The 27,663-nt window shown below is 45.1% G+C and overlaps 1 protein-coding gene across 2 annotated transcripts in view; it reads left to right on the forward strand.

The window, feature by feature from the left end:
* Positions 1-27,663, forward strand: part of LOC309566332 (signal transducer and activator of transcription 5B) — a 517,032-nt gene that overhangs the window by 335,278 nt on the left and 154,091 nt on the right. For both annotated transcript variants that reach the window (XM_082271444.1, XM_082271445.1), the window contains 2 exons: positions 13,614-13,750; positions 19,478-19,634. In XM_082271444.1, the coding sequence (XP_082127570.1) occupies positions 13,623-13,750; positions 19,478-19,634 (285 nt within the window). In that variant the 5' untranslated portion in view covers positions 13,614-13,622. The remainder of the gene's footprint in view (positions 1-13,613; positions 13,751-19,477; positions 19,635-27,663) is intronic.

The following is a 27,663-nucleotide window of genomic DNA, read 5'->3' on the forward strand; positions in this document are numbered from 1 at the left end:
ACTGAAGGACAGAGGTTTGTCAGCTTCAGTCATTCCTACCCTTATCAAAGCAAGGAAAGCGACTTCCAGCAAGGTCTATTATCACACATGGAAGACTTATATTGCGTGGTGCGGATTTCCTCCACGTACCTATTCGGTGACTCGAATATTGGCTTTTTTGCAACAAGGGGTTGAGCAGAAGCTAGCCTTGAGCACCATCAAGGGTCAAGTTTCAGCATTAGCAATCTTCTTTCAGAAACCTTTAGCTACCAAGTCCTTGGTGCGGAATTTCATCCAGGGGGTGCGGCACCTGGCTCCACCAGTCCGCGCGCCCTTACCGCCCTGGGATCTTAATTTAGTTTTGTCGGTTCTACAGAAACCTCCCTTTGAAAACATCAGGGAGATTCCCTTGTTTACTTTATCCCAGAAGGTGGCCTTCTTGGTGGCTATCACTTCTGCTCGCAGGGTGTCAGAACTGGCTGCATTATCATGCCAGTCCCCATACCTAGTGATTCATAGGGATAAGGTAGTACTTCATCCTAAGCCATCCTTTCTTCCTAAGGTGGTTTCAGATTTTCATCTGAATGAAGATATTGTACTACCTTCCTTGTGTCCTCAGCCCAAGCATCATCGGGAACATGTGTTGCATTCCTTGGATGTGGTTCGGGCAATCAGAGTATACCTGAAAGCTACGGAATCATTCCGTAAGACGGATTCACTTTTTGTGATCACGGATGGCCCCAGAAAGGGTTTGCCTGCATCTGCCGCGACCATTGCCAAATGGATTAGACAGACGGTGGTACAGGCTTATTCTATTAAGGGTCAGAGTCCTCCGTTCCCTGTTAGGGCGCACTCCACTCGAGCGCTCAGTACTTCCTGGGCCTTTCGCCATCAGGCGTCAGTGGTCCAGGTATGTAAGGCGGCCACCTGGTCGTCGGTACATACCTTTACAAAATTCTATAAAATTGATGTGACGGCATCGGCGGATGCCTCATTTGGCCGCAAGGTTTTGCAGGCCGCAATTTGAGGAGACCGGTGGTCTACCTCGAGAGTTTTTTTCTGTTTGAAAAATTTCTTTTTTGTTGAGTCTCATCATTAAGGATGAGCATTGTAAACTTCTAGTTGGCACCGGTTGGGCCTTCTAGATTGGGATTTGATTTCCATTTTCCCACCCCTCATTTGTGATACTGCTCTGGGACGTCCCGAAGGTGCTGTATCACCGAGGACTACGTCTGTCAATGAGCGATAGAGAAAAATGGATTTTTGTAAAATCTTACCGTAAAATCCTTTTCTCTTAGCTCATTGACAGACGTAGTCCCCGCCCCTCTGTTTTGGAGTTGGGTTGGGTTAAAATCTCTAAAGACTGCTTTTTGACATAACTGATTTGCTGAGGCAGAGAGAGAGAGGATATACCCTCTGGGACTGCCCCTAGGGTTTGGCCAGAGCATTTTAATTTCCTGTCTAGTCCTGCTCCTGTGGAGGCAACATAACCCGAAGGTGCTGTATCACCGAGGACTACGTCTGTCAATGAGCTAAAAGAAAAGGATTTTACGGTAAGATTTTACAAAAATCCATTTTTTACTATTCCTTTTCCTTTAGTCCCCATGCACACAGGGCATCTGAAAAAACGAGCTGCAATGCTAGTTCTGACGGTTGGAAAAAGCATTAAAAACGCTTTTAACCACGTTTTGCATTGGGTTTATTGTGCATTTAGCCACCTTTAGTGCTTAGCAGCGTTTTTTTTTAAATAACTCCTACCTCTTCTATTTTCCACTCCCAAATTTCCCACAATGCCAAAATAAAATATGTAAATAGCATGTGTCAGTGCCATTTTGGTTGGAGAGAGGAGAGAGCATTTGAGAGGAGCTGTGAGTTTTTTTGGAATTTCTTGTTGTTTTTTGGTGTTTTTGATTATGGATCCCATTGTCCAGAAAATTGACGAGGCAATCCTGCTGATTGTTTCATGGAGGCTGCGGAGAAGTAGACAGTTGATTCTGGACGCATCCTATAGTATCGCAGAACTCTCTTTGGGGTACTTTAACAACTTTTATGGCCAACTTAGCATGCATCTGGCCAAATTCAATAACTTCACGCGGATGTCTGTGTCTGTCTTCGATGACCTGATAGAGAGGCATAGGCCAAGGCTGACAAGGAAGGACACTTTGGTGCGAAGCAGTGTGTCACCAGAGGAACCGACTGCTTGTGGCACTCAGGTGACATTGTTTTAATCAGGAAAATGTACATAATATATACTGTGTGTGTATATATAATATAATAAATTAGTGTGTGTATATATGGTTAGGGTTGGGTTTATTGTTAGGTTAGGGGTTTGGGTTGGGTTTAGTGTTAGAGGTTTTCCATTGAAGGTCAAAGGTTATGAGGTGTGGCTTGAAAGGTCAAAGGTCAGGAAGTTTTTTATTTGTATGATTTTTTTTTTTTTGGAGGGGGGGGGGGGGTTATTTTTAACTTCCTTGCTACAAAGCAATCCTTTGTTTCTTTGCATCACTTCTTCCTCCTTGGCATCTCCACGGTGGCCAAGGTAACAAGGAAAACCTGTGTGACAATATGGGAGGAGTTTAAGGAAGTGGTAATGCCGAGGGCCTACTTAAGACCTCTGGGAAGCAGTTATAAACGCGTTTTGGGAGAAAACACAGTTCCCTAATTGCATAGGTGCTCTTGACAGCAAACGCCTCAGAGTAAAGAAGCCTCCGCACTCAGGATTGCTGAGTCCTTTATTTATTGCTGTGGATGTTGGAGTGTACAGGAGCCAAGGTGATGCCCGTATATTTTGTGAGACGGCCTTCAGACATCGTCTACATGAAGGAGGGCTCAACATTCCACCCAGCAGGCCTCTACCCTGCACCGAAGAACCCAGTTTTCCCTTGGTTATGGTAGCGGATGAGGATTTTGGACTGGCTGAAAATCTCATAAGGGTAGGCTATGGTCTGTCCAAAAAAACTTCAACTTTCTTCTCAGCCGTGCACGCAGCATTGTGGAATGTGCCATCGGTGTATGCACTGCAAAATGGAGAGTACTGCTGTCTTGTATGCAGCGCGACATTGAGAATGCCATCATAGTGGTCCTGACATGCTGCCTCCTTAACTTTTCTGCGGGACAGTGAGAGAAGCACTGTTGAACCGGAGCCCCATAACCGAAGTTAGAGAGTGCAATTTTTGCACTTGTGTTCCACTTCACGGGTAATGAACATCTGGAATCAGTTTGTGGATTTTTTCTTATCACCAGATGGAGAAATGTCATGGCAAGATCAATGTGTGATACATTTTTGGATCTTTCCTTAATAAGCTCTGTTTTCTGCCTTGTTCAAAAATCTTTTTTTCTTTGAATAAATCATTTTAAATTTATGTCTGTTCTTTTGATGTCTTGTTCCTGTGTCCTTTTCCTCTGCGTGAGGCAAGCGTATGCTGCCCCCTTTTGGGCTGTGCATACGTTTACCCCACGCAGAGGAAAAAGTCTATTTTTTCTCTCTTCTGCGTGAGATAATGCACAATATTACACTTGGAGAAGTGCAGATGTAATTTTTTAAACCCACACAGAAAATTTCAATGTTGCTGTAGTGCATCATCTTGGAAAAAAAAAAAAACTGACAAAATTTTTATTTTAAACCTTATATTTTGAAATCATAAAAACGCCAGAATGGGGAGAATTAAAGCTGGTGATATGTGGAGGATGAATTATCCCCTTGCCTTGCACGTAGGGATTGGGATGGGGGAAAGCAGATTCAGGGTGTGAGTTGGTAGGTAGGGGCAGGCATAGAAATGGGAATGAGTTGGATGGTGAGAAGGCGGGGGGGGGGGGGGGGGGTAAAGGAGGTCTTGGACTGGATAGGGGGGGATGGCATTGAGGAGGGGGCTGATTTTGAGAGGGGGGGTACTAGCGCTGCTAAAAGTCCCGGGGGCCTTTGGGGGATCCTGAAAAACATTGCATGGATTGCTTCTTGGTGGCCCACCACTTAATTTTGCATGTCGATATTGCATACATGCGATCATACAATGCTTCTCCTGGTCTCCCCCAATGTTCTCCAGGATATGGTATGAAGTGTGGCGGAAGCAGGCACGTGGGTTGCCTGGATCCAAGAAGGCATCCGCACTGCTAAAGACCGACAGAGAGAGAGACATACAGACAGACCGACATAATGGATGGACAGTTACCTGACATGGAATCTTCCATTTTCACACTTGTTTGAGGAGGGAGTATGAGGCCAGTGCTGTCTGTGGCACTGGTTGGTAGATCTTCTAATAACGGTCCTTCCACTGTCTCCTCCAAATTCTCCCTTTCACGATGTTGGATGTTGTCCTGAAGAGAATAGAATATAAAGTTAAGCTATATAAAAAAAATAGTTAAGCAATATCCTGCCTCGAAACGTATTAAAACAAAATTCAGAAAAAATAAGGAATAGACATGTTTTTAGTAGATAAATAATGGCTGCCAAGGTCTTTCAGGCAGAACTAACATCAGCTGTGGAGGCCCATGCAGAGCAATGGGATTTTTCTCATGGCCTGTATAATGAAAGATTATGCAAAACTTAGTTATGGATGGACATCAGTTTAGCGCTGAAACCCAATTGGGAGTGCAATGCACAAAGGGAAATATATGTGAAAAAACAAACGTACTCTCTAATGATGTTGATTTTTGCTTGGTGGAAGAAAGCCAAATGCTTTCAGTACAGATGTGGCTTCTTAGAAGGAGCTGGTGCTCCACTTTTCATTGCCTTCTCCTCCTCTGTCACGTCCCTCCTCACATGGTTGCGTAGTGACTTCCAGTGTCACTGAAAAATGTTGCCCTAAGAATAGTGGAAAAGAAGGGTTAATATGCATTCCTAATTAACATTACACAAACATATCCACTTGACGACCGCCGCCCGACTATATACGGCGACGGTCAGCCCCTCCCAGGCAAAGTGACGTACCGGTACGTCACTAGCCTGGGAGCGAATAGGGGGCGAGTGCGCGCCGCCGGAGGCTCGCTCCTGCCCCCGCTCATACCCGACGAAGTAGAGAGGGAGAAAGGCAGGCGGCTAATGTAAACAAAGCCACCTGTCATTCTCCCCTGTGTAAAAGCACAGATCACTCGGTCCTGCTATGTAGGCCCGTTGATCTCTGCTGTTACACACACAGCAACATCCAATGACAGTTCGGAACACGCCCCTAGGGACACACTTAACCCCTCCCTCTCCAATAAAGTTAACCCCTTCCCTCCCAGTGTCATTTTTACAGTAACAGTGCATATGTATAGCACTGATTACTATAGTGATGTCACTGGTACCCCCAAAAGTGTCAAAAATGTCAGTCAAGGGTCCGATCTGTCCGCCGCAATCTCGCAGTACCGCAAAAAAATCGCAGATCGTCGCCATTACACATTAAAAAAAAAAACAACAAAAATGACAAAAATCTTTCCCTTAGTAAACGCAAGAACTTTTGCGCAAACCAATTAAAATACGCTTATTGTGATTTTTTTTACCAAACATAGGTAGCAGAAAACAAACTGGCCAAAAATTTTAAAAAAATTAGATTTTTACATTTTGGGGGGGGGGGGGGGGGGATTTCATATAAAAAATGTGAAAAATATTGTTATTTTTGCAAAATTGTCGCTCTTTTTTTGTTTATAGCGCATGATCAAAAAATCGCACAGGTGATCAAATACCACCAAAAGAAAGCTCTGTTTGTGGGGAAAAAAAGGACGTCAAATTAATTTGGGAACAGCGTCGCATGACCGCGCAATTGTCCATTAAATTCACGCAGTGCCGAATCGCAAAATATCCCCTGGTCAGGAAGGGGGTAAAATCTTCCGGGGCTTAAGTGGTTAAATAAAAATAAACTTCTCTCCCTGTTTGCTGCATTTCTCCAACGGTCCCAGTCTGGTGTCAACACAGAACTGATGTCCATCCATGATTTGACCTTCCTTATCCGGTTATTGTAGAAGGGATGTAACAAATCCCACAGCTCTGGATGGTCTTCTACTGCAAAGTTTGGACTGTAAGGGTCCTTTCACACGGCCGCTCCGTGTGTCTGCAAATCATCCCATCCGTTTGCGGATGATTTGCGGACATAATGTAAGTGAATGGCATTGCGGATGTCAGCGGAATACCATCCGCTGACATCCGATTTTCTTCCTTTCAGTTCTGTTCCGTTTTTTCGAATGGAACAGAACCCTATTTTTTCATCCGTGTAAAAAACAGAAAGGAAGGAAAATCGGATGTCAGCGGTGTCATCCGCTGACATCCGCAATGCCATATACTTACATTATGTCCGCATATCATCCGCAAACGGATGGCATGATATGCGGGCACACGGAGCGGATGACAGAAATGTCATCCGCTCCGTGAAAAAAAAAAAAGTCCCGCAGTGGACTTAAGCAGCGGAGACCCTAAGACCTCAGCAGCTATCGTCCCTGTCCTCTTCCTCTCCTCACACAACCACATGGCTGAGCAAAGGACTCTTGAGTAATCTACTGACAGAAATTTCCTGGTTTTCCTGACATTACAGTGACCAATCGCATATTTACAGCTTAATGCTGCTAAACGCGGCTTAACACTGTATACAGTGTTTAGGTGCGTTTAGCCATGTCAGGCGTTTTTAAAACTGTAACGCCGGTCCTGTTTTTTTTTTTTCGCAGTTTAACCACTAGCCGACTGCTCACGTTGCTGCTACTGCAGCAGAGCGGCTCAGCTGGGTCCAGCGACGTAGACCTACGTCGCTGCATTCCCACATCCCCCAGCGGCGCACGCTCGCCGCCAGGGGCTCGCTCCCACTGTATTCAGAAACAGCGGGAGTCGGGTCAGGGGAGGAGAGGCGGTGATCACCACAGCTCTTCCCCGATTTGTGTAAACAAAGCGGGCGGATCTCCTCTGTGACAGGCAGGGACAGATCACAGGATTCAGCATAGCTGAACCTGCGATCTGTGTCTATGTCACACAACCCCCTCCCCCCACACACGTCAGTAAGCATGAGGCACACATTTAACCCCTTGATCACCAACAGTGCTAACCCCTTCCCTGCCAGTGTCATTATTACCGTAACAGTGCATATTTATATGTGTAAAACAGTAAATTAATACCCGCGCTGTGATGAATAAATAATAGTGAATTGTAATTATTTTTAAATTTATATATATATACAGTATCTATCCTGAAGCTGCTGCTCACCAAGTAAAACACCGGGAAAAACGAAAAAACATATAAAGGCAGCGCTAGCAGGTAAAATCTATAGATAAGTGTTATATGATTAAAATTGGTATACTGTGATAAAAGGTTTTACTAAAAATTAAGTGCATAAAAATTCACTGTTCATATTCACTGTTGCACTTTACGTATTTATGAATTTATATTTACTGAATTTTTATGCACTTAATTTTTAGTAAAACCTTTTATCACAGTATACCAATTTTAATCATATAACACTTATCTATAGATTTGTAGCAAAAAAAAAATTGGCCTAAAATGTTAAAAAATTTTGATTTGTACATTTTTTTGGGGGAATGTTATATATCAGAATTGAAAAAAAAAAAACAATATTTTTCACAAATTGTCGCTCTTTTTTTCAAAAATTAAAAATCGCACAGGTGATCAAATACCACCAAAAGAAAGCTCTAGTTGTGGGGAAAAAAATGACATAAATGTAATTTTATTACAACTTCGCACGACCGCGCAATTGTCCGTTAAATTAACGCAGTGCCAAGTCGCAAAATATAGCCTGGTCAGGAAGGGGGTAAAATCTTCTGGTCTTAAAGTTGTTAAAAATACGCTCATTGAGAATTTTTTTGTCAAAGACATGTAGCTAAATACATTTTGGCCTAAATATATGACAAAAATTGAATATATTGGATATTTTTTAACTGTCAAAGTAGAAAATGTCAATTTTTTCGCAAAATTTTCGCTCTTTTTTTTATTAATATTGCAAAAAATGAAAAGCGCAGAGGTGATCAAATACCACCAAAAGAAAGCTCTGTTGTGGTAAAAAAAAAAAAGGACGTCAATTTAGTTTGGGTACAGGGTTGCATGACTGCGCAATTGTCAGTTAAAGTTGCGCAGTGCCAAGTTGAAAAAAGTGGCCTGGACGTTAAGCAGGAAAATCCTCCGGGGCTAAAGTGGTTAAAAAACGCTTATGCCTGTGCTTGAAGCCAAAGAATAACATAGAGGGGCTTTTTTAAGCTGCAAAAAAAAATAAAAATAAAATATGCCTGACGCTCCTAAAAGCGTCTGTAAAAACACCCTGTGTGCATGGGGACTTAGAGGTTTTTTTTTATTTTGCTTCTGACCAAGATGTTCATTGAAAATAATATAAGCTAATATAATAGTATAATATTCCTACTGGACGTTTAATCATGTTTTTTTCAGTTTAGTCAGATGTTTTTTTTGTTCAATTAGTTCTTAATGAGTTTATCAAATGTATGTAGACATATTTGTGCATATATTATCTTTATTTTTTTTTATATATTTCATACCTTTTGATATTTACATATTCACATGCATTATGATCGTTGATGTACATTTTTATTGTATCACATTGACTTTTTCCATTATTCATGTAGGGATTTTTGTTATAGTCCTGATGAAGGTTTTTCATTTTTTACCCCCAAAGCGTATTGATTATTATTTCAGCTTTCAGTGCTGTCGCACTTGGAGTTACAATTGTGCGGTCATGTAACGCTGTACCCAAACTAAATTACATTTTTACAATTTTTTTTTTTAAAAACAGAGCTTTCTTTTGGTAGTATTTAATCACCACTTTGATTTTTTATTTTTTGCTAAATAAATGAAAAAAAGCATGTAAATTTTGAAGAAAAGTTTTTTCTGTTATAAATTTTTTTTAATAAGGACGTTTTCGCCTTCACTGACGGGCACTAATGAGGCGACACTGACAGGCACTAATGAGACGGCACTGATTGGTACTAATGAGGCGGCTCTGATGGGCACCTATTGGCAGCTCTGATGGGCCACTATTGGCAGCTCTGATGGGCCACTATTGGCAGCTCTGATGGGCACCGATTGGCAGCACTGACGGGCACCGTTTAGCAGCACTGACGGTACCGATTGGCAGCACTGACGGGCACCGATTGGCAGCATTGTTGGGCATCGCTGATGAGGCTACACTTATAATCAGTGCACTGATTATCAGTGCAGATCTCCCTGTCAGGAGAGTCGCTTATCGGCTCCCCTCTACTCATGATCTGTCAGCATGAATATAGGAATGCCTAGTTACGCTGTGATCATCTGTGATTGTACACAGCTGATCACATGGTAAAGAGCCTAGGTCATAGGCTCTTTACCGTGATCAGAAAGGCAGTCTGTTGGAGCGAAACACACCACGTTGTGCACCCCCGGGGGCACACCAGAGCAGGTTGTTCTGAAGGATGTCATATGACGTTCATTCAGAATTGGATAGGCAGAGCCCAGCCATCGTTTTGCTATAGGCCAGGCAGGATGTGGATAACCTGATCATTAGTCGCTTCATTCCACGCAGCAGAAGGAGGAGGGCTACATTCACACTGGCGATTTAGGCCAGTGTGAATTGTAGCAGCAGGTATCTTATGATTCCTGCTGCGCTTCTAAGCGGCTTGCTACAGCCACCGGCCCATTCAATAAAATGACAGTTCACCAGCGAGCGCAACTATTCACAGCCCTCTGCACAACCAGTCATTACTTGTGGTGCTTTGTGGGCTGTGATTGGTTGTTCAGGTGACAATCACCCAGGCTGTGCCGCCATCTTGGTCCTTTTTAAGCTGGCTTTCTCTTTTGGGTAAAGTCAACCAGTTCTAATGATGTGCTCAGGCAACATTTTGCAGCATGGAAATCCTTCTATTCATAGTTATGTAAATTGTGTTACACCCACCCGCTTTGCTGCTTCAGGGCCTGGAGAGCTTGAAGTCTTTGTCAACTATGAATTCTACATCAAATCAAAGTGTGCTTAATGAGAATGGGAGGCCATCTGTCCAAAAGTTTAAGCTAAAACCAGTAATGTTGTTTTGACATTATAATAATCTGTAGGGCACAAGCAAGACATTAGATGGCTAAAAAAATGAGAAACAGACCACATTGCAAGGGGGTTGTTTTAAACAGGTGGTTCATGTGATAAATTCAAAAAAATCTAAAAAAAAGTCTGCCCCAGAGCTCTGTGATGAAGTTTCACTTTGCAAAGAATACCCAGTCACGTGCGTAGAAACTTAAAAAAATAAAAAAAACAGCATTTTTTGTTTGCACAGGGCAAAATTCCTTGCAAAATGCAACTTCGCTTGCAAATTGAACTGCCTATTTCCATTTAGTAAATCAACCGCAGTGTCAGAGAATAGTGTATGTAATACAACTACACGAAGCCATATAATACAAAGGGGACAATACAAGCTTCTGAGACCAACAGTGTACACTATTAGGTCACGTTCATACCTGCAAATGAGCCCAGTACTGATTACATGCGGAAATCCCAGCGATTACACTGTCTGAGTCAAGGGTCGATTCCTCGCAGGTGATTGCTGCATGAGTGATCACATGCGTGTGGCTGCGATTAGCTGCGGGAGCTGCAGTTAGTCCCTGGGAACCGCCGCTTGGGTTCTCGCATGCTATCAGTATTGGACCCATTCACATGTAGCCTTACAGCTATCGATTTTTTTTGGGTTGAATTCATGAACAAAAAGGCAAACATATTATTTTGTTTTTTTAAGTATATCGCATTTTCTGTAGATGCTTTTGAGTAAGGATCTAATGTTTGCCTGTTCAAATATATTGAACAAGTCAACAATTGGGGGGTATTTACTTTTTCACTTGACTGTACATAAAATTCATGGTAATTTTTTCTTCATATAACAGAAATGCTTTCCGTAAAGCAGCCATTGCTTGGAATGGACAGACTATAATCACATTTTGTGTCCTCCACATCCGATACTACCCATTCTGTTGGGGTTTAATCTGAATATACCTGTTTGGGATCAAAGACAAATGTTACATTTGTTCTTTGAGCCTTCTGCACAAATTTGTATGGCCAAACCTTTTTTGGTCATATTTCTCTTCTGGGGCAAAAGAATGCCCTCACTTATGCTCTACTGTGACCCAGAATTGTATTTAAATTCCACAGAATATGAATTAGAATAGTAGAATACCATATTGTCGTGATCCACCCAGATGCCTAATTGGCAGCTGGCTCAGCCTCTGAGCCTGCCACTGAAAGCCTGAGCCAGCCACTCCTGCCCTCTCCCCAGCCTGGTGCTCTAGTGAATGCTGAAGGGGCAGAGCAGAGAATGATGACTGATAGCCACCACTCTGCTCTGAGCGGACGCAGAACTGAGAGTGATCGTCATGTGATCGCTCAGTTTTCGGGCTTAGAGCAGGTGGGGGAAAGCTGCAGCATTAACCACTTACGGACTGACCGCCGTTTATTTACGTTAATACTGTGAAATTAAATACCGGGGTATAGCAGCAGGTAGCTGCCATAATCCCCAAATTTTTTTAAATGGCGGGAGGTCCGCTTTAAAATAAGTGTGGTCCCAGCGGTGAATTTGCCACAGGATCACCCTTATGGGCCCCCCTCCCGCCGCTTCCCGGTCATTTTCCCTGCTTACCGGACCCGTTGGTAGCGGGGAAAACAATACGGTCCGCTGTCCCCTCAGACAGGAAGTCGCGTAAGGGCAAGATGGGCCTCACTCGACTCTATGGCCTTGGAGGACCGGAGCAACGTCCTATGTCGCTTCTTAGCATCAGATTTAAAGAGCCATCATGACATTTTTTTTTTATAGTATAGATGTGAGATCTGGGGTCTTTTTGACCCCAGATCTCACATTAAAGAGGTCCTGTCATGCTTATTTTGATTACAAGGGATGTTTACATCCCTTGTAAAGGGGATAAAAGGGATCAAAGCTTTAAAAAAAAAAAAAAAAACAGTGTAAAAATAAAAGTTAAAATAAATAGGAAAAAAATGTATAAATTAAAGCGCCCCTTCCCCGTTAGCACACATGCAGAAGCAAGTCGCGCCTACATATGTAAACTGTGTTCAAACCACACGTGCGGTATCGCCATGATCCTTAGAGCGAGAGCAATAATTTGAGGCTTAGACCTCCTCTAAACTGGTAACCTGTAAAAAAATTTTAAAGTGTCGTCTATGGGGATTTTTAAGTACCAATGTTTGTCGCCATTCTACTAGCGTGCGCAATTTTGAAGCATGACATGTTGGGTATCTATTTACTCGGCATAACATTATTTTTCACATTATAGAATAAAAATTGGGTAACTTTCCTGTTTTCTTATTTTTAATTAGAAAAAAGTGTATTTTTTGAAAATCTAGGGTCTCTGCTAAAAATATATATATATATATATATATATATATATATATATATATATATTGTGACGAGACCAATCTCGCCACTGGGCGTTGGAGAAGCCTGGTTGCTCGCCTCCTGCAATGTGACTATGGACCCTATCATCAGCCCATGCTAAACGTAAACCCCATGGCGATTTGACTGTGTTTGTGGCATCCGAGCGCTGTTTGGATATGTTGAGCGCTCAAATCCAGGTTATCTGGGGATGGGTTGAATGTGGGGGTTCTGTTCAGTAGACTGGGAGTTATGCATTTTTGTGTCTTTTTGTGTTTCTTTAAACATGTGGCTAATGGAGTCTTGCCTCTATCCTGGAAGCTAAACCTTCTTCCTGTAAACTGTAAGGCACAGTCCTAATATGCACTCCTAATATGGTCATCCCAGGAAGTTCTGAGGAGACGGACTGTCTAAAGGTGGCTACCCATTCACCTTTTGTCAGGTGTGCTAATGACCTCACCTGTTGTCTGCTAAGGGAGGTATTGACACTCAGAGTAATGTGTATTGAGGGTTCGTTAGGGAACCATTGTTCTGTGTCTGACTATAGTTTACATTGATTGCACCCTGGGGTTTCTGTCTCCTTGCATTGGTCAAAGCTATCTGACCAATCCCTGTTGACTCATTTTCAAGTCCTCATTTGCATAGCAGCCCTCCTGGTCAAGCTATCTGACCAATCACTACTGACTGATTTTTGAGCCCTCATTTGCATGTCTGGAGAGGACCTTATGGGGGACTGCAGGTACTGTGAAATTGATCAATGGGAAAGCGGTTGTTGGGGGAAGGATGTTCCAAATTCTGTATAAAAGTGTGCTGTGTTCTTCCAATAAATGTTGTTCCTGTTTTACCCTCAACTCGGAGCTTTGTCTCGTTCTTGGGGGGATTCACTGTATGCTGTTGGAGACTGATTGCTAGGAGTGTAAGCTGATGTATGCTTTTCCTGTTCGTCTGCTAGCAGCTATTCGTGAGGTTCCAGGTTGGAGTGCTATTTTGTATCCAGTTCGGGAGTTTGATGTTCTGCAGTAGCTGTGCCTGTCTCTCAGAAAGGGGCATATCGCCTAAACGGATTTTAACCCCTTGTCTGCTGAAATGGTCCGTAACATATATATATATATATATATAATGTTTGGGGGTTCTAAGTAATTTTCTAGCAAAAAAAGATTATTTTAACTTGTAAACAACAAGTGTCAGAAAAAGGCCCGATCCAGAAATGGTTAAGGTATAAATGTATGTTTGTTTTTTTTTTATTGTGTTTTTTTGGAATCTTGCACCTCTTATTTGCATTAGATGGATGATGTGTTTTTTAATTTCATCTCCTACAGGTTTTCACCATGGCAGTGTGGATCCAGGCACAGCAGTTGCAAGGCGATGCCCTACGTCAGATGCAGGCGCTTTACGGGCAGCATTTTCCTATAGAGGTGCGACATTACCTGTCACAATGGATAGAGGCACAATCATGGTATGTATATAGTATCCTGCTGATTGCTAGTAACATAAATAATGCTTACTGTATCATTGAACAGTCTTCCTGTCCATTAACCACTAATAATGACATTACAATCAAAAAGTTCACATATTCAGGGTGAAAGCCTAACTCCAGGCATAAGCTTTTTTCTTTTAATATTGAACTTCTGAAAGAAATTGGTCCCTCTGTCAGATATGTATTGCTGTTTGTGTCCTCCCCATAAAACCTAAATATGGTTCTCACTCTTCTAAATATAGGCTTTGGTTGCCGTCTCTGTCCCTTAGGGACAGAACAACAAAACCCAACCGAGATTCTAACCCTTCCACACCCTGTTTTGAAAAAAAAATTTTTTTCTTTCGTTCATTGACTGACACAGCTCCTATAACGGTTGGGTTATACTACCCCCTACAGGAGTAGGACACTAGGCAGAAAAAGAATCTGGCTATGCCTATGGGCAGTCCCAGGGGGTATACTCCTGTCTCCCTATAAGTACTTTTTGGTTTTTAGTCAGGGGTTCCTTGTTCCTTGCTGGGATCATTGGTCCTGGCAATAGTTTTTTCCTGTTTTTTTTTTTTCCTATGAGATCTACAGTCAACTGCCAGACAGGCCGGATAATCTAGGTCCAATGGTCTCCACAGTCTGGCCAGCGAGTACGTGCAGACCTCAGCTCCGCGCTAGGTCAGCCACAACATAGCCCCACTGGATGGGGGCTTGCCTGCGTGTTAAACGCCTCTTTAGGTAGCAAATGATCGGGTCTCAGCCTGAGTCGCACAGCATTCCTTCTGGCTGAAAGATCCCCCCCCCCCCCCTTTCCACACGTCTGGAATCCTCAGATAGTGAGGATGATTCCTGCACATCTACAACTGCGCACGAAAAGGCGCTGTTGGAAGCACTGATTGTATCTGTGTGTGAGACCTTGAAGATGGAGGATAAAGCTGCGATGGAGGTGCAGGTTCCCTTTGGCACTCTCAAGCCATCCAGAGCGGCAAAGGTGTTTCCTTTCTCTGCCTATTTTGACAGAATTTTCGCTAAAGAGTGGGGACAACCAAAGCATCCCCTTGGGGTCCCTAAGCGATTTACTAGGCGTTACCTCTATGAGGAGTCCCCTCTTAAGAAGTGGACTGTTTCACCAGTGGTGGACCCTCTGGTTTCCAGATTGAGCAAGGCAGCCATGATTCCGGTTAAAGAGTCCCTGGCCTTTAAGGATCTGGGTGACAGGAAGGCGAAGGCTGTGGCCCGTAATATGTACACTCTGACTGGTTCGGCACTGAGGCCGGTATTTACCATTACCCTGGTGTCGCAAACTCTAACCATGTGGGCTAAGCTTTTACTCTGTGACCTGGAGGGAAAACACCTCCCCCCTGCCTTTGCTTAGCTGACGGACCAGCTGGTCCAGGGGCTGCAGTTTATCTATGACCCCTGGACTTTCCTGGTATAAGACAAGTGGGTGCACAATGTCGTTCAGTTCGGCTAAAAGATCAAGTTTAACTCTTTTTCCCCCAGCAAGGTTCTTTCTTTCCAACTTGCGCCTGTTCCCAGACCGTTTACAGGGTCTGTATAGGGCTGTACAAGACCCGTTGCTTCCAGGGGTGATTATCCCTTTTCCAACTTTGAAATGTTTTCAGGGTTTTTACTCAAACATGTTTACAGTTCCCAGGAAGGAAGGCAAGGTGCGTTCAATCTTGGCCCTCAAGGCACTGAACTGCTTTGTGCGGGTGCGGGTGCAGGGTGGACTTCATTCGCACGGTGGTGGCATCCTTGCATCAAGGGGATTTTCTTGCCTCTATCGACATCAAGGATGCTTACTTTCACATTCCAATATGTGCCGGTCACCAGCGCTTCCTCCACTTTGCCGTGGGAAAGTGGCGTTATCAGTTTGTGGCATTACCCTATGGTCTTGCCTCTGCTCCTCAGGTCTTCACAAAAGTGTTAGCCCCGGTGCTAGCATTGTTAAGCCAACGGGGGATCGTGGTACTGGGCTACTTGGATGACCTCCTTCTGCGAGCGGAGTCCCCTACTTCTCTGGTGGACCTGGAACCTGGAAATCACCATACGAACTCTGTGGGAGTTCGGCTGGATTCTGATTCTTCAAAAGTCTGCTCTGGTTTCGTCCACAAAGCTGGACTATCTGGGTCTGACTCTGGTCTCGGCGTTAGCCAGATTGCTCCTTTCTCAGGACAAACTCCAGAAATTGCAGGCTGCAATTCTTCTCCTGCTGTCCAGCAGATGGTCATCCCTCCGGACTTGCATGTGGGTGCTGGGCCTGATGGTGTCTACCTTCGAGGCAGTTCCTTTTTGCACAGTTACATATGAGGTCCCTGCAAAGGGAGATTCTGGCCAAATGGGACAAGACTTGGACAATCAGATCCAGCTGAGCCTGGGAACAAAGGAATCCCTGATATGGTGGCTTCGTTCTCCAGCGATTCGGCTGGGCAAATCCTTCTTCCCCTTGTATTGGACAGTGGTCACCAAGGATGCCGGCCTGTCCGGCTGGGGAGGCAACCTCGGCAAAAATTCTGCTCTGGGGATCTGGACACTGGAAGAGTCAAGACTACTGATCAATGTCTTGGAACTCTGAGGGATCAGTGCCTCGACCATTGGATGGATGGTCTTCGGGGATGTCCAGTGCACATTCAATCAGACAATGCCATGGTGGTGGCTTATGTCAATCACCAAGGGGGCACAAAAAGTGTCCTGGTGGCTCGGGAGGTAGCCGCCATTCTAAGATGGGCAGAACGGTTTGTTCCAGCCCTCTCCGCCTTGTACATTCCCAGGGTGGAAAACCGCCAGGCGGATCACCTCAGTCAGCAGGCGTTGGACCAAGGGGAGTGGTCCCTTCATCCGGAGGTGTTTCATCAGTTCTGTCTCTGGTGGGGCTTCCCCGAGTTGATCTGTTGGCATCTCGGCTCAACAGAAAGGTGCAGAGGTTTGTGGCTCAGTCACAGATCCTCTGGCGGACGCCAAAGTCGTGCTGGTGGCCCAGTGGGGTCAGTATCGTTTGATTTATGCCGTCCCTCTTCTCAAGCTTCTGCCAACACTTATACGCAGGATCGAGGCAGAAGAGATTCTGGTCATCTTAGTGGCTCCGGCTTGGCTTCACCAGGCTTGGTACGCCGATATGGTGTGGCTGGTCACCGACATTCCTTGAAAGCTTCCTCTCAGGGAGGATCTGCTGTCCCAAGGACCAATCTTTCATCCTGCTTTACAGTCGCTGGCTTTGACGGCTTGGCTATTGAGTGCCAGGTTCTGAGGGATAGGGGTTTATCTGAGTCAGTGATTCCAACACTGTTAAAAGCTAGGAAATCTACTTCTAGGATGATCTACATCGTACGTGGAAGACGTACATTGCGTGGTGTGAGTCTCCTGTGGTTTCAACCTCGCTCCTTCTAGGTGGCTAGGATTTTGACCTTCCTTTAATGGGAGGGTTAAACAGAAATTGGCCCGGAGTACCATCTAGGGCCAGGTGCAGCTTTGGCGCTCTTCCTTAAATGACCCTTCGCCACACATTCCCGTACCTTTCTTCAGGGTGTCCGACATTTGGTTCCTCCGGTGCGGTCCCCGTTGCCGCTTGGGACCTCAATTTGGTGCTCAGTACTTTAGAAGCCTCCTTTTCAGAATCTTAAGGAGATTCCCCTGCTTATGCTGTCCCAGAAGGTGGCCTTTTTGGTGGCTATCACCTCTGCGCACAGGGTGTCGGAATTGGCGGCGGAATCCTGTCCACCTTACTTGGTGATTCACAGAGATAAGGTGGTTCTTCGCCCCTGTCCGCCGTTCCTTCCAAAGGTTGTCTCTGATTTTTATTTGGATAAAGACATTGTGTGGCCTTCCCTGTGTCCCAGGCCAAAACATCTGAAGGAAATTGCTTTGCATGCCTTGGATGTGGTCCAGGCAATTAGGGTGTACCTGGCAGCTATGGAGTCTTTTAGGAAGTCAGACTCACAATTTGTGCTCACAGATGGGCCTTGGAAAGGGTTGCCCTCTTCCTCTGGGACCATTTCTAGATGGGTCGGACAGAAGGTGATTTAGGTCTATTCCATCAAGGGTCAGGTTCCTTCTTTCCCTGTCAAAGCGCACTCTACTGGGGCGCTCAGTGCCTCTCTTGGCCCTTCCGTCATCAGGCGTCAGTGACGCAGGTTTGCAAGGGGGCCACCTGGTCGTCGGTGCACACTTTTACAAAGTTCTATAAGTGGATGTGTTGGCAACTGTGGATGCTTTTTTTGACTGCAAGGTTTTGCAGGCTGTTGTTTAGCGGAATTGATCCTCTTTGAGCGTGTATTGTTTTTTTCAGGTGGGTTCCAGTTGTTTTGGTTGAGCCCATGTTGCCTGGTTGGCTACTGTTTAGTTTTGGGAATTTTTGTGCTGTTCTTACCCCTCATGTTTAACACGGCTTTGGGATATCGCAATGGTTATGAAGATCAGGAGCTGTATCTGTCAACGAATGAAAGAGAAAATGGGACTTTTGACTTTCCGTAAAATCCATTTCTCTGATGTTCATTAACGGACACAGCACCCACTTACAACTCTATGGAGTTGTAATTCTTCTGACACTGCTTGTAAAAAAACTGTGAGTACCTATAGCAGGGAGTGGGGAGTATACCCCCTGGGACTGCCCAAAGGCATAGCCAGATTCTTTTTCTCCCTAGTGTCCTACTCCTGTAGGGGGCAGTATAGTCCAATGGTTATGAAAATCAGGATCTGTGTCCGTCAATGAACATCAGAGAAATGGATTTTACGGTAAGTCAAAAATCACATTTTAGCTGGAGAGGGTTTTTCACTGTTTCTGGTAGCTTTAGAATTGAACATACAATCTCTAGTGAAGGCTACATTGATGGGTCTTGTTTTGTAAACCCGTCACACAGGCTGTGGTCTAGTTTAATAAAATTTTAGTGGAATACTACATCAGGTTTCCTTATGTTACCACTTTCCTTCTCTATTTAAATAACCTGGACATAGCATACAATTGAGAAATTAACATTCTATTACAAACGGAATTACATTTATTGTTCCTGAACAGGAATCTGCACTGTTTTTACGATATCTTTTTTATTCAGTGTAATATTAAACATATCACTTTTGAATTTTTTTATCGCTGTCACAGAATTATGAAATATCGGGAAAAGTGCATATCAGCCCCCGATAAATCGTCTTTGCCAATAATCGGTTGATCCCTAATTTGCAGTAAACCATACTTGTTATACAGAGGGTTATTTCTCTGCATTGTGTAAAAAGCTTGTTTGATCCTGTCTTCTCTTGTCCTCCCCTTCTTCTGTTCCCAGTCCATCTCCTGATAGAACAGAGACTTGGGGGCACTCTGCACATGCTCAGTTTGTTGTATATTGCTCGAGAGTTTTTTTATTTTTCTTCGGGAAGAATGCATGTGATCAGCACAGGGCCAATCAGCACTGTCCAGACAGAAGGTCAGGGGGTCCTGCAGTCTCATAGGACAGTCAGAGGAGAATTAAAACTCCCCCTACAAGCTTTAACCACACACTGATAAAAGTCACAAGACTGCTATATACTGCTGATGAGAAATTATATTTAACAGTTTATATTTACTAAAACTTTTGCATTTCCATGTTCTGTGTACTGTGGGAGACCAGATATAGTGAATGCAGGATCTTGGGTTTAGTAACACTTTAATTCTTGTGTACCTAAAAGAAAAAAAACAACAACTAAATAATGATGGCTTTCATTTAATTAATGTAATGTGGTGATTACCAGGGACTCTGTGGATCCAGAAAACCCCCAGGACAGCATGAAAGCCACACAGCTGCTAGATGGGCTGGTGCAGGAACTGCAGAAAAAGGCAGAGCACCAAGTTGGTGAAGATGGGTTCTTATTGAAGATTAAACTTGGCCACTATGCCACGCAGTTTAAGGTGGGTTATGTAAATGTTTGGATAAATGTTTGATGTCATTCTAAAATGTAGCATGTTGTAGACATTTGTTTAGAAGGCAGTTGTCACTTAACTAATTAACCACTCTAGCTCTCATACCTGTACACTTGTATGGATTAGAACATTTCTACAATTCTGCTATGTGCCTCTTTGTTCTCCCACACCTTTGTCATTACTGAAGTGATACACCGAGATTAAACATATTCTCCCACATAAGCTGTACCTGTTATCCTACAGCCCTCTACCGTCTGCTATAACACAGAGATCAAAGGTTATTTATTAGCAGTACAGTAGAAGGCAAGGGGTGTGACTTTGATGTCACACTGTGCACCGCTAGAGCACAGAGCCCAGTGGAATCTTAGTGGAGGGAAGGGACACCCCCCCCCCCCCCCTTTACACAGAAGCATAAAACATATGGCTGTCGGTCATCTGATTTGTGCTGGAGGGGGATGAAGCTGTCACCAGGGAGTCTGTAATGTTGGCACAAAAAGCTATTAGGCCGCATTCACACTTGGTGTTCTGGAACGCACGGCAAAGCACACAGGAAGCGCACAGGTTGGAAACAGGCTGCAAATGCACCACGCTCTACACCGAAAAGGTTCTGGGATGATTTTGGCATGTTTGTCATATGTAGAGCAGCCCATAAGACCCCATTCACATCTAGCAATTTGGAATCACGGGCAGAATTGGGGAGATTCTACCTGTGTTTACAAATAACGCTGAAATTGCGGTTAGATGCAGGACACATGTTTGGGTGCAATTACACTCCAAACACAGTGCGATTTTTTTTGCAACGATTGTTGCGCAGCAAAATGTGCGAACCTTGTCGCCCAAAAAAGGCGCATGAGCTCCTTTTGCGTGACAAACGTATCGGTCAGCCAATTCAAGTGAAGGCGATGTGAACTGGGCCTTCATAAATGAGCTGCCCTCTGCACAACATGCGGAAACCTATGAAGAATGTGCATTCCGGATACACAGAGTGCGACTAGGACCTTAGAAGTGACTCACAGCTGAAAGAAGAGAAATAATATTATGGGGTTGATTTACTAAAACTGGAGAGTGCAAAATCGGGTGCAGCTGTGCATGGCAGCCAATTGGCTTCTAACTTCAGCTCGTTTATTTAAGCTTTGACAAAAAAAAACCTAGAAGCTGCTTGGTTTCCATGAACTACACCAGATTTTGCAGTTTTAGTAAATAAACTCCTATGTGCTTTAGATTGAGGCAAGTAGACACTATAGAGGGGTGTGCTTTTTTTTCATGTCTGAGGTTTACAACTACTTATTGATAAATTAAAATATAAATACCTTTTTGGGACTAACAAGGCTTTCTTTTGGTGATCGATAGAAAAAAACAGCGCTGGAGAAAGAATAAATCCCCCAAAATTGTTAAACACTATAATTTTTCCCATTATATGGCTGCCATCTCAAACTACAACTCCCAGGATTATAACCATTCTGTTTAGAAGTCTGTGGGATTGCTAGGCTTCAGCTCTCCCTTGTTGACTGGAGGAGAAAGGTGCAGCATAACATCTGTATCTCAATATAGGGAGAGAAGTATAAAAGGCAGTGTCTGCTTCTCCATATTGCTGTAGCCCAGCATCTGGCTAAATTTGTTTGACCCTATAAAAGATATCAAATATATTTAGAAATAAAACATAGGCTTTTTAAAATTTTCTGCTTGATTTGAGGTAAACTAGTGGTCTCCAAACTGTCCCTTTGCTTGCCTTTGTCCGGCCATTGATGCACTATTCCTTCCACTGACACCAGCAATGGGGCACTATTCCTTCCACTGACACCAGCAATGGGGCACTATTCCTTCCACTAACACCAGCAATGGGGCACTATTCCTTCCACTAACACCAGCAATGGGGCACTATTCCTTCCACTGACACCAGCAATGCTGCACTATTCCTTCCACTAACACCAACAATGGGGCACTATTCCTTCCACTAACACCAGCAATGGGGCACTATTCCTTCCACTGACACCAGCAATGGGGCACTATTCCTTCCACTGACACCAGCAATGGGGCACTATTCCTTTCACTAACACCAGCAATGGGGCACTATTCCTTCCACTAACACCAGCAATGGGGCACTATTCCTTCCACTGACACCAGCAATGCGGCACTATTCCTTCCACTAACACCAACAATGGGGCACTATTCCTTCCACTGACACCAGCAATGGGGCACTATTCCTTCCACTGACACCAGCAATGGGGCACTATTCCTTTCACTAACACCAGCAATGGGGCACTATTCCTTCCACTAACACCAGCAATGGGGCACTATTCCTTCCACTGACACCAGCAATGCGGCACTATTCCTTCCACTAACACCAACAATGGGGCACTATTCCTTCCACTAACACCAGCAATGGGGCACTATTCCTTCCACTGACACCAGCAATGGGGCACTATTCCTTCCACTGACACCAGCAATGGGGCACTATTCCTTCCACTAACACCAACGGATGTGGCAAAAATCTGTCCACTAACTACAAAAACGGACCACTATTTCTCTCACTGACACTGACTATTTGTCCCCCTAATACCAAAGATCTGGCATTGTTAACTCCAACTGGGCATTTTTTGGCCCCCTTAAAGTCTGAAGGACTGTAAGCTGGCCATTTCTTTAGAAAGTTTGGGGACCCCTGCGGTAAACTAAGGGTTCATAAGGAATTATATAGGTAAAAATTTTATTTAAAAAAAGGAATCTTTAACTTTTTTTTCTTGTCAGGTTGCTTTAATGGACATGCAGATGGAAGCTCGTCACTTTGATCTGCAGACAAATGTACATAACAATGTTAACCTGAATATTGAGCGGTATTGGCCAGCTCAATAGAAACCGGCCTATATTCGATCCGTGTGAACGGAAGCCAGTCCCACAGAAGTCAGCGACACGGCCGACTTCTGTCAAAGGGGCATGACCAAAAAAGATCTGCCTATCAGCATCCAAATAGCACTCTGAGCCATTGGTGTCCCCCTGTCAGAACACAATAGCTCAGCGGGGGGGATTTCTGTACTAACATCAAATTGTTAGTACACGATCTCCTCCCGAGCTCTTCATTTTTTTTATTGTTCAGCCCACTGGGTTGAACGAAAAAACAAACTGATAGTGTGTACTAGGCTTTACTTTGTACCTCTCAATTTTCCATGTGAATAGTAAACACTATTTCTCTATCGCTCATTGACAGACGTAGTCCTCGGTGATACAGCACCTTCGGGTTATGTTGCCTCCACAGGAGTAGGACTAGACAGGAAATAAAATGCTCTGGCCACACCCTAGGGGCAGTCCCAGAGGGTATATCCTCTCTCTCTCTGCCTCAGCAAATCAGTTTTTTTCTGTCTAGTCAGGAGTAAGGACCTAGATACCTTGCTGGGATCTTCGGTCCTGGCAGGATTTTTTTCTTAGAAAATAATTTTTTAAGACAGCTTTTTTTCTCCAGTGTTCCTGTGAGATCTTCAAGCAAGAAAGCTGAACTGGGCGACGGGCTGGATGTTGAGATCCAGTGGTCACCCCAGTTCAGCCTACGAGCGCGTGCAGGCCATAGCTCCGCGCTGGGTCGGCCGCGACATAGTCCCACTGGACGGGGACTGACCCTGCGAGTTAAACGTCTCGCTGAAACGCCAAAGACCATGAGTCACGGCGCCGTATTGGTCGACAGCCCTCCTACCTCGGTGGAGAGGGGTACTGTCAGGAGTTGGCGCCCGCCTGGTTCCGGTATGGTGAGTAGTATGTTCCCCCTTTCCCCCTGACGGGTCTTGTGGTGAACGCGGGCCCCTCTCTGTAATGGTAAGGATGGGTTCCCCTCTATCCTACAACATGTCACAGATCCCCCTAATTGAGTGTGATTTTTGTGTACAAGAAGCCAGGAGGCTTGGTTTGGGAGCTGACAATCTAATTGTAAAGATGTGTAAATGATTGTAGTCAGTGGCAGTACTAGAACTTTACTGTGATAGTATAAGGTATCCTACCTGTCAGTAGCCACAGGGCGATGTCTATACATGAATACTGCATTCCAGATCATTCCTCCAGCTAAGCAGCAGTCCGCATACGGCCCGCTAGGGTCCGGTACCTCCGACCACGCTGACCACCATGAGGGTGAAGGGTTGTGAGGCCGAGATCCTTCTGCAGACATGCCGCTATTCTGTGCAGGCCGCCGCCATTGTCTGGTAGATCGCACGAGGCCGCCATTTTGGTGTAGCCTCTGGTCTCCAGCATGGGGGCGGCCATGTTTGAGGTGACTCAAACACCTCATGGAGCCAGGGGGAGGAGCCGGCAGGCGTGTTAAGGGGCGGAGCCGCCTCTTTTACCCAGGAAATAGGGCCAAAGACTTCCTGTCTGTAACAAGACAAGCACTGAGCAAGCTGATGAAAACTTCTGTGCATCAGGGATGAGCCTTGGGGTCTGTCTCTCTCTCTGTGGGGTCCAAAAAGGCAGGTAACACTGAGGGGCGCTGTTGCGACTGGGGGACATAAAAAAAAAAAAAAAGTTTTTTTTTACTTTGTCATTTTTTGTCGCTGGCAAGTGTCTTGTATAATCATTGACCCTGCCGCATAGGTATCCCCACCTGATCCCCTCAAGGTGGCCGCAGGACCCTCCAGTACCCCACTTGTGTTTTAATGCATTATCGGCAATTTTGGAGTCTTTGGTATCCCGGGTGGAGGTGGCCTGTCAGGGACGGGGGTCAAGTAGCGACCCCCGCCTACCCCTATTGTTTATCAGATACTTCAGATACGGATTCGGAACTGGTCAATGCAGTTGCAGGTCCCTCTTAGGGGGCTGTTGTCTCAGGTAATATCTCCTCAGCAGTGAGGAGCACGTTTCTGCCTCCGCCATAGCACAAGAGTGGTGGATGCACTAGTTGTGTCCGTCCGGGAAACCTTTAGTCTTGAGGTTACACCGGCAGAGGTAGCTGAGACTGAGATTCCTTTTTGGTACTTGTTAGCCTACCAAAAGGGCGAAGGATTTTCCTTTACCCAAATGGGGTCATTTTGAAACGAACCCCTGTTATTTCCAAACGCATGGCTAGGTGCTATCCGTTTGAGGAATTCCTCTTTATAGGATAGACGGTACCACCTGCTGTCTTGCCACAGACTGTTAGGATAAAAAGACCTCGTAACTAACGAGGACCTTCCTTTTCTGCTCATATAGAGTTGTTCGTTCCGCGAGGGCGGGCGATAAGGCGAAACCCTCCAAAGCCCCTTTAGAGGGGTTTCAAAGGGCGCTGGTCGGGTAAACAAAGAGTCCGGCTCAGCCAAGCCTGAAGAATATAGCCTGATGCGCCCCTACCCATCTCTGGGGTGGGGGGGGGATGTCTTCACCGGTTTCTGGAGGACACAGGATCGAGTTTCGATCACTTCCACCGGTGCGATTCTGCCCTTCTAACATTGAACGGTTTCAGGGGTTCTATTCGAACCTATTCACAATGCCCAGGAAAGAGGGCAAGGTGCGTCCAAATCTGGACTTGGGAAGAAATAGAGTCCATCCGTACAGTGGTGGCCTCCCTGCATAAAAGAGATTTCCTGGCGTCCATAGACATATAGGATGCCTATCTTTATATCCCCATCATCGCAGGACATCAGCGTTTTTTCGCTTTCCCAAAGATCATCCCTGGTTCCCACCAGGAGACTGAACTATCTGGGCCTAAGGTTGGATACATCCTGGGCAAGAGAGTTTCTCCTTGCTGGGAAACTCCAGAAGGTTCAGTCAACGATTCGGATGTTGCTGTCCGTCAATTGGCTGGGACTGATGGTGGCCTTCTTAGAGGCAGTACCGTATACCCAGTCTCATACCCGAATTCTCCTGAAGGAGATTCTTTTTTAATGGAATCAGAATTCCGATTCCCTGGACAATCGGATCCGGTTGAGCGAGCGGACCAGGAAGTCTCCGATGCTCAACCAGGGGAAGTCATTTCTTCCGATAGTATCCAGATTACCAATAAGGGTATCGGAATTGAGAGCGATCAGATTTTGTCTGATTTACTGGATCGAGCAGCTCTAGAGCAGCCCGATTCGGATCCAATCGCATATGGCCTCTTCATCCAGAGGTTTTTTCCCTAGCTGTCCCTTCATTGGGACATCCCGGATGTGGATCTGTTGGCACCTTGGCCTAACAGGAAGGTGCGGAGGTTTGTAGCTCGCGCCACGATCCTCTAGCGGACGCAGCAGAAACGCTGATCGCCCCGTGGGGGCAGTATCAGCTACGGCATGCCTTCCATCCTCTCAAGTTGCTGCGGGAACTTCTTCGCAGGATAGAGGTGGAGGGAATTCCAGTTATTCTGGAAATTCTGGATTGACCTCGTCAAGCCTGGTACGCCGACTTGGCGAGGCTAGTCGCGGACGCTCCTTGGAGATTTCCTCTCAGGGAGGATTTGCGGTCTCAGGGACCGATCTTCCATCTTGCTTTACAGTCGCTGGCTTAATGGCCTGGCCATTGAGACCCAGGTACTGAAGGACAAGGGAGTGTCAGCTTCAGTTATTCCTACCTCCAGTTAAAGCAAGGAAAGCGACTTCCAGCACATGGAAGTCTTATATTGCATGGTGTGAATCTATTGGATTTTCCCCACATACCTATTCGGTGACCCGAATTTTGGTCTGTCTGCAACAAGGGGTTGAGCAGAAACTATCCTTGAGCACGATCAAGGGTCAGGTTTTCGGCGTTAGCAATCTTCTTTCAAGAAACCTTTGGCTAATCATTCCTTGGTGCGGAATTTCATCCAGGGGGTGCGACATCTGGCTCCACCAGTGCGCGCACCCTTACCGCCTGGTATCTTAATTTAGCGTGGTCGGTTCTTCAGAAACTTCTCTTTGAAGATATTAGGGAGATTCCCTTGCTTACATTCCCAGAAGGTGGCCTTCTTGGTGGCCATTACTTCTGTACGCAGGGTGTCAGAACTGGCCGCATTATCCTGTCGTTCCCCAGATCTGGTGGTTCATAGGGATAAGGTGGTTCTTCTTCCGAATCCATCCTTCCTTCCTAAAGTGGTTTTCGTAAGACGGACTCACTTTTTGTGATCACGGATAGCCCTTGAAGGGGGTTGCCTGTGTCTGCCGCGACCATATCTACATGGATCAGTCAGACGGTGGTACAGGCTTATTCTATTAAGGGTCGGAATCCTCCGTTCCCTGTTAGGGCGCACTTCACTCGAGCGCTCAGTACTTCTTGGGCCTTTCGCCATCAGGCGTCAGTGGTCCAGGTATGTAAAGCGGCCACCTGGTCGTCGGTACATACCTTTACAAAATTTTATAAAATTGATGTGATGGCATCGGCGGATGCCTCATTTGGCAGCAAGGTTTTGCAGGCCGCAATTTGAGGAGACCGGTGGTCTACCTCGAGGGTTTTTTTCTGTTTGAAAATTTTTTTGTTGAGTCTCATCATTAAGGATGAGCATTGTAAACTTCTAGTTGGCACCGGTTGGGCCTTCTAGATTTGGATTTGATTTCCATTTTCCCACCCCTCATTTGTGATACTGCTCTGGGACTTCCCGAAGGTGCTGTATCACCGAGGACTACGTCTGTCAATGAGCGATAGAGAAAAATGGATTTTTGTAAAATCTTACCGTAAAATCCTTTTCTCTTAGCTCATTGACAGACGTAGTACCCGCCCCTCTGTTTTTTTGAGTTGGGTTGGGTCAAATTCTCTAAAGACTGCTTTTATGACATAACTGATTTGCTGAGGCAGAGAGAGAGAGAGGATATACCCTCTGGGACTGCCCCTAGGGTGTGGCCAGAGCATTTTATTTCCTGTCTAGTCCTACTCCTGTGGAGGCAACATAACCCGAAGGTGCTTTATCACCGAGGACTACGTCTGTCAATGAGCTAAGAGAAAAGGATTTTACGGTAAGATTTTACAAAAATCCATTTACAATGTGTCCCAAGGTCTGTTTTTGGACCGTAGCAGCTGAAATAGCTGCATTTCCACAGCATCTCCTGGCTGAGAGCTAAGAATTGCTGACAAATACAGAGAGGGAGCAGCAGCAGAACAGAAGGGCAGTGCATACCATAAA

Source organism: Pelophylax lessonae, assembly GCF_965119305.1.
Source record: "Pelophylax lessonae genome assembly, chromosome: 11".
In the NCBI taxonomy this organism is placed as follows: domain Eukaryota; kingdom Metazoa; phylum Chordata; class Amphibia; order Anura; family Ranidae; genus Pelophylax; species Pelophylax lessonae.